The 6,000-nt window shown below is 32.5% G+C and overlaps 1 protein-coding gene across 3 annotated transcripts in view; it reads right to left on the bottom strand.

Moving 5' to 3' along the window:
* Positions 1 to 223: 223 nt before the first annotated feature.
* Positions 224 to 6,000, bottom strand: part of LOC100373046 (uncharacterized) — a 56,594-nt gene continuing 50,817 nt past the window's right edge. For 2 of the 3 annotated variants that reach the window (XM_085501517.1, XM_085501518.1), the window contains exon 8: positions 224 to 4,595. In XM_085501517.1, coding sequence (XP_085357643.1) covers positions 4,226 to 4,595 — 370 coding nt within the window. In that variant the 3' untranslated portion in view covers positions 224 to 4,225. The remainder of the gene's footprint in view (positions 4,596 to 6,000) is intronic. The other variant, XR_014929937.1, reaches the window with a different exon arrangement.

Raw genomic sequence — 6,000 nt, 5'->3', positions numbered from 1 at the left:
CCATCTGACGCATACGCAGGTTACGACTCCCTCGCTTTAACATTTGCATTCAAAGTTGCCTGACATATATGAGGGTGCTTGCAGGGTGTGGTGTGGTGGGGTGGGGGTGTGGTGGTTCTTTGTTGGGCGTGTGGTGTGGTGGGGGTATGGTGTGGTGGGGGTGTGGTGGGGTGGGGTGGGGTGGGGTGTGTGCCTACAATCCATGCAATATACAGACATGATATAGACATCTACAGCATAAATATTTATTCAATTTTCATACAAAATATGACCCAAGCACGTACAAACAAGGTCACAGGTCACAAGACAAATGTGTCACATGATTTAAGCACTATATAATATCACAGATAAACATAAATGAATGAATGAATGAATGAATAAAAAGGAAGACATCTTTGGCTTGGCTATTAAACCAAAGAGCAGATAAAATATAGCAGCATATTTTAATACTTTCTAAAAAGTATAGTCATTTTAATTAAAAATATTTCATTCATGTTTCTGAAAAAGTGATATGATTTTCAACTACTGGCACACAACATAGTTTTGATATAATTCACAATATAACAAGTAGGTCAATATATACCATTTAGATTTTATAATAATACGGTGTTCGCAAGGACTCTCACGATATTTTCCTTGCTACAAAATGTTGGTGATTTTCACTGACTATGAGAATTCCAGCCTCATAAAATTGAAGCAATCAACATACAGTATTTATGTGAGTTGGTCTAATTATTACTATTAGGGTATGTACTTTTCACTCTGATAACTTTGAGTTGCTGGCGGCGTTAATGCCATAAGTGCATTCCAAGAATGGTTGCGCATTCAAACCAAATGTCAACACCCTGTCTGCATAAATCATGTCTAGGTTTATTCTGCAATTCAATTGCTGATCGACAACAGGTACATGTATATTGTATTTATATACTATATATACTAAAAATGGCATAAATGTACGTATGCTCCATCATGACTGATTTTGACATTGAAGTCACCTTTGTCATTCACATAAGCACATGTGCTACTAATTAAGCAAATACAGTATGCATATTAATAACTTAATTAATAGATAAAGGTAATTGAAAGGTAGTTGACTTTTGTCAACATGGACTGCATTTTCATGAATTTTGCAAATCATGGAAAATCGCGAAGTTCAGGTATTGATGAAAATTAATAGTTTCTTATGGACCGAGAGTCCCAGCAACTCCTCCTTAAATTAACAAAGCAGTAACAATGTTTACAGTATTACAATACTCAGCCATATCATAAATAACATGAATTTTACTATCTAAGATAGAAGCACAGTGACTGTGGTACCTCAACATTATTACCTTACAGTGAAATTCATTTTAACTTTTAGCACAGACATATCTGCTGGTGTTGATTCTCCATAGACATGAATTATACATGAAAAAACTCTTTACAATAATTGTGTAATTGTGTTTGCAATTATTTCATGTGTATCAGAACTCTGACTTTTGAATCCTAAAAATGATACATTTATTTATTTGAGTAGAATTCCTTAAATTCTCACATTTTTCAAACCTGACTTATTTGTCACAAAGTTATCATTATCTATGATTGGCAGGATTTAATTAAGGATTAATCAAGATGTGTGGATTTATCTGGATTAATCAAGATGTGTGGATTTATCTGGATTAATCAAGATGTGTGGATTTATCTGGATTAATCAAGATGTGTGGATTTATCTGGATTAATCAAGATGTGTGGATTTATCTGGATTAATCAAGATGTGTGGATTTATCTGGATTAATCAAGATGTGTGGATTTATCTGGATTAATCAAGATGTGTGGATTTATCTGGATTAATCAAGATGTGTGGATTTATCTGGATTAATCAAGATGTGTGGATTTATCTGGATTAATCAAGATGTGTGGATTTATCTGGATTAAACAAGTTGTCCTGCTTAACATGTTTATGAAGCATTTACATTCATAAAAACAGCTGTGATTAAAAAGTGAATATGTGAGAGCATTTCACTCACAAGAATGTGGTTTTCTTATAAAACATCTTTTTATACAAGATGATAGAAGACAAATAACACATAATTATGAATCATACATTATATGCTATACAAAATGCAGGAGTTGCTTTAACAACAAGAATCGTCTTACAGCCACAACTCTCCAGTATAAGCACACAAAGCACTGGGTAAGGCTCTGTAATGTAATGACAACTGGTTTTGAGAATTTCGATCAAGTTTGGAAGATAAAAATACAATTTTTATTATTATAAATAACTTGGACTTGGGACTGACAATGACATCATTACACATGTACAATACTTAACAGGACAGAGGCTAACCCTCTGAATGCCATCAATTTGTTTAATGATAATTTCTTTGGTAAATTTGGACTAGATGCACAAAACTTTCATTTCGTTTTATAATTTTTTGAATATAGAAACAATTATTCGAATTTACTTAATTTCATTACAACATTCAAAGGGTTAGGCAATAGTTTGACATAACTACATTAAAACAAATTACTAATCTACTGAAAAGGTACTTAATGTTAAAATAAGACAAAGAGGCAGAATAAGTAGTCAGTTTGTTTGGTTTCCTACTGTCCTAGTTTATATGCAAGTATATCGGTCAATATAAATAACTTAAAAATATAAAATATAAATATTTTTTAAAAATCTGGAAGCAATAATGGCTATAAAATAATCAACTACTAATTCCTGTAAAAAAATCTTGTTAGCAATACATCAGCACACTAGTACTCTACATACACAATTTAAATCAACAATGTAGACATATATATTATACGGTGAACAACATTAATAGTATAAAATAATAAATTATTCCCTGGGCAATAAGCCAAATAATTGTTTGAATTATTTTCTCATGTATCATCTTTTGAGTACTAACAAATTAGTAAGATTGAAAACAAGGAAATGCTGAGTGTGATATTTAGTAGATTACTATGCCTACCATATTAGTCTATTAGAAGCGCACATAGACCAAAAGTTCTGTTGGTCGTACACTGAATCATTGCTGGTACTATTTTGACCGTAGAAACACCTCTGTAATTTACGTAAGTGTATGCGCTATTAATAGAAGAAATACAAAATTGATAGAGCAGCTATATTTGAAACCCTGTGTGACATTGCTATATACACCATTAGGAAGATGCCCCCCCTCAATAGATCAAGTCATACCTTGAAACATGTAGATTCACTTTGTCAATGTTGATGGATTCAGGGGAATTACGACAATTTTACTAATTTGTTACATCCACATCAATTATGATAATATAGCATGTTCATTTTTAAAGGCTGTAATTTGGGACCCCCCCCCCAAAAAAAAAACAAACAAACAATGCAATGAATAATAATTTGATAATATAAAAAACATGTACACAAGATAAACAGACAAATCTGGTTTCAATATTTAAAATAACAGTTTCTTTTTAAAATGAATAATTGGCTAAAATCATACGTTCAAGTAGCTGATAAACCAAGATGTTGTTACACGTAACTTTACATGTATTTACATGTATGAAAGGGCGGAACATACTAAGCAACTTCGGTAAAGATATTGATTAACAACTTCAACAGATTTCATGACATTATTTATGCAAATGAGTTAATTAGTATGCAAATGTTAAAAACAAATGCAAAATGAATGCAGGTACTTCATTTCTAATCAATACAGAATATACAATACACATGATATAATCAGAAAAGCCAATAATATGCATGGCAATGCTTCTTTGAGAGTTGTGGTCCCAAACACTTGTCTTGGGTCTTCTTTCAGCCTCTTGTTTCTTAAATAAACCATGTTTGAGATGGTTAGATAAATAATTCTTTCATGAAATGAATACATAGTATGTAATCATTGAATCTATTTTCATGACAACATACTGTAGAATACTTTATTTTCGCTTGGAATTTATTTTCGCTATTTTCGCTGAAGGGATGATTCCGTGAAAATAAAATCCAGCGAATATACTTTTTTTCCTGTATTTCACATTAAACTCATCAAAAATCAGTGAAAATAAATTCCATACAAAATGCCTAAAAAGCCTTTTCAGCGAAAATTAAATCCAGCGAAAATAAAGTATTCCACAGTACATGATTTGACAAATAAATACAATACCTTTACACCAATACTGTCTTGTCAACACAATGCACATAACAAGACAACAAGACGATTTGACAATACAAGCGAACCAAACATAGCAGTGACAGAAGTTAGCTTTATAGGCCATGTTGGTCCATCGTGACATCCTCCGGTTGCTTGAGTTTTCTTATAGTGTTTTTTAAAGCTTGTCGTTTATTACAGAACCACACCCGAACTACTTCGCGATTATAGTTTAATTTATTCGACAAATCTGTCATATCTTGACTCGAAGGATGGGTAATCTTCTCAAAATGTGCATTTAAAATCTCTAACGCTTGTGGTGTGAAAGAAGTACGTCGTTTTCGTTTTTTTAACGGTTCATTACCCACAACATCGGTGAGTGGCCCCACACCATTTTTGCAGCGTTCTTCAGCATCTGACATCCAGCGTTCCAATATTGGTTTGATCTTCTGAGCACTCTTTGGGGTGATGTCCAATTTCTCAAACCTAATAAAATATTAAGATTCAAATTACAAATTTGTCAATTAAAAAACTTTTCAAAGCATATTGGAATTATGCATTTAACTTAGGAAACACTGTTCACTAATCTTACAAGTGACCTACATTTACCAATGGGAGTATCTCCTAATAAGAATGGATAGATATCCTCAGTGTATACACTCCATATTTGGAAATACCATTTCCTAATAAGGTTGAGTGCAGATACCCCCCACATTGAACTATGTGTAAATGTGGATAGTCATTTAGAACTTCCTTTGGAAACTCGGACATATTATCGTAAATATTGATACAAACTATCGTTGTCATGGTGTCATGTTTTTAACATTATATTTAAATTATGTAAATGCTGATTGATTAGACCAGATGTTTACGTTACTTTATATATAGAACAAACTTATGTTCAGTTAAATCCATTCATCATTCAACTCAATTTAGATGAAGCGCACAAAACCAAATTTAAACTTTGCCTTATGTTTGTTCATTCAAAGCTTGCATTTTGAAATCCTTAGTCGTTAGCAACCGGAATTTTGTCAGCACAAACCCTTTCGGCAAATATCACAGAAAATATCTTAGGACATGTTTTTATCTTGCAACCTTGTCTCTGCTGAAACTTACAACCAATAATTCATGATGTCATAACTTGTGACGTTTTTTGGACTACTTTATTGTATGCATCAGAATACAAAGTTTTGTGTTACATGTCATCTGATCACCCAAGTGTATTGACATGTAAAAAGTAATGCCATTGATGTAACTGAAAATTAGCTGAATAGACAAGAAGTTAAACGTGAAAGCTCTCTGGTTTCTTTGATGTTTTGCATGTTCCTGAGACAACACATCACATAACTCATTAATTATTATATGTGTATATTTTATTGAAATGGCGACCAAGTGGAGTGTCAAAATTGGTTTGGAATTGAAACAACAGCAGGACATCGTACACATTTATACACACAAACTCATTCAGTCAAGGTGAGAGTTGATTGGGTGCATATCCATATTGAATTTCAGTTCTAAAACAGCAGAAATACTGGGTTTGAGGAAATGTTGTGATGAATGAAAGCACACAATAGGTACAGTGATAACTGTATTTATTTCATACAAAATATGACTTGGAAGAGTTCAAAGGTCACAACACTTTTACTGTCACATATACAAAACATTTGTGTTATACACTAGAGAATACAAACAAGATTGAACGATGAACTACAATAACTGCTTTGTAAATATATATATATATATATTAATCTGATACAAGACATAAAAACGGACCATTTTAACATATCTATTCAACATATTTTAAAAACCTGCCACAGAGGGCGCCAGACACAATGTATCAAGAGCATAACAACTGCACAATCTAGGACAAGGCATTATGACTAAAACAAAA

This window comes from Saccoglossus kowalevskii, chromosome 7, assembly GCF_978046115.1.
Source record: "Saccoglossus kowalevskii chromosome 7, keSacKowa6.1, whole genome shotgun sequence".
In the NCBI taxonomy this organism is placed as follows: Eukaryota; Metazoa; Hemichordata; class Enteropneusta; family Harrimaniidae; genus Saccoglossus; species Saccoglossus kowalevskii.
This window is presented reverse-complemented; position numbering and strand designations above follow the sequence as displayed.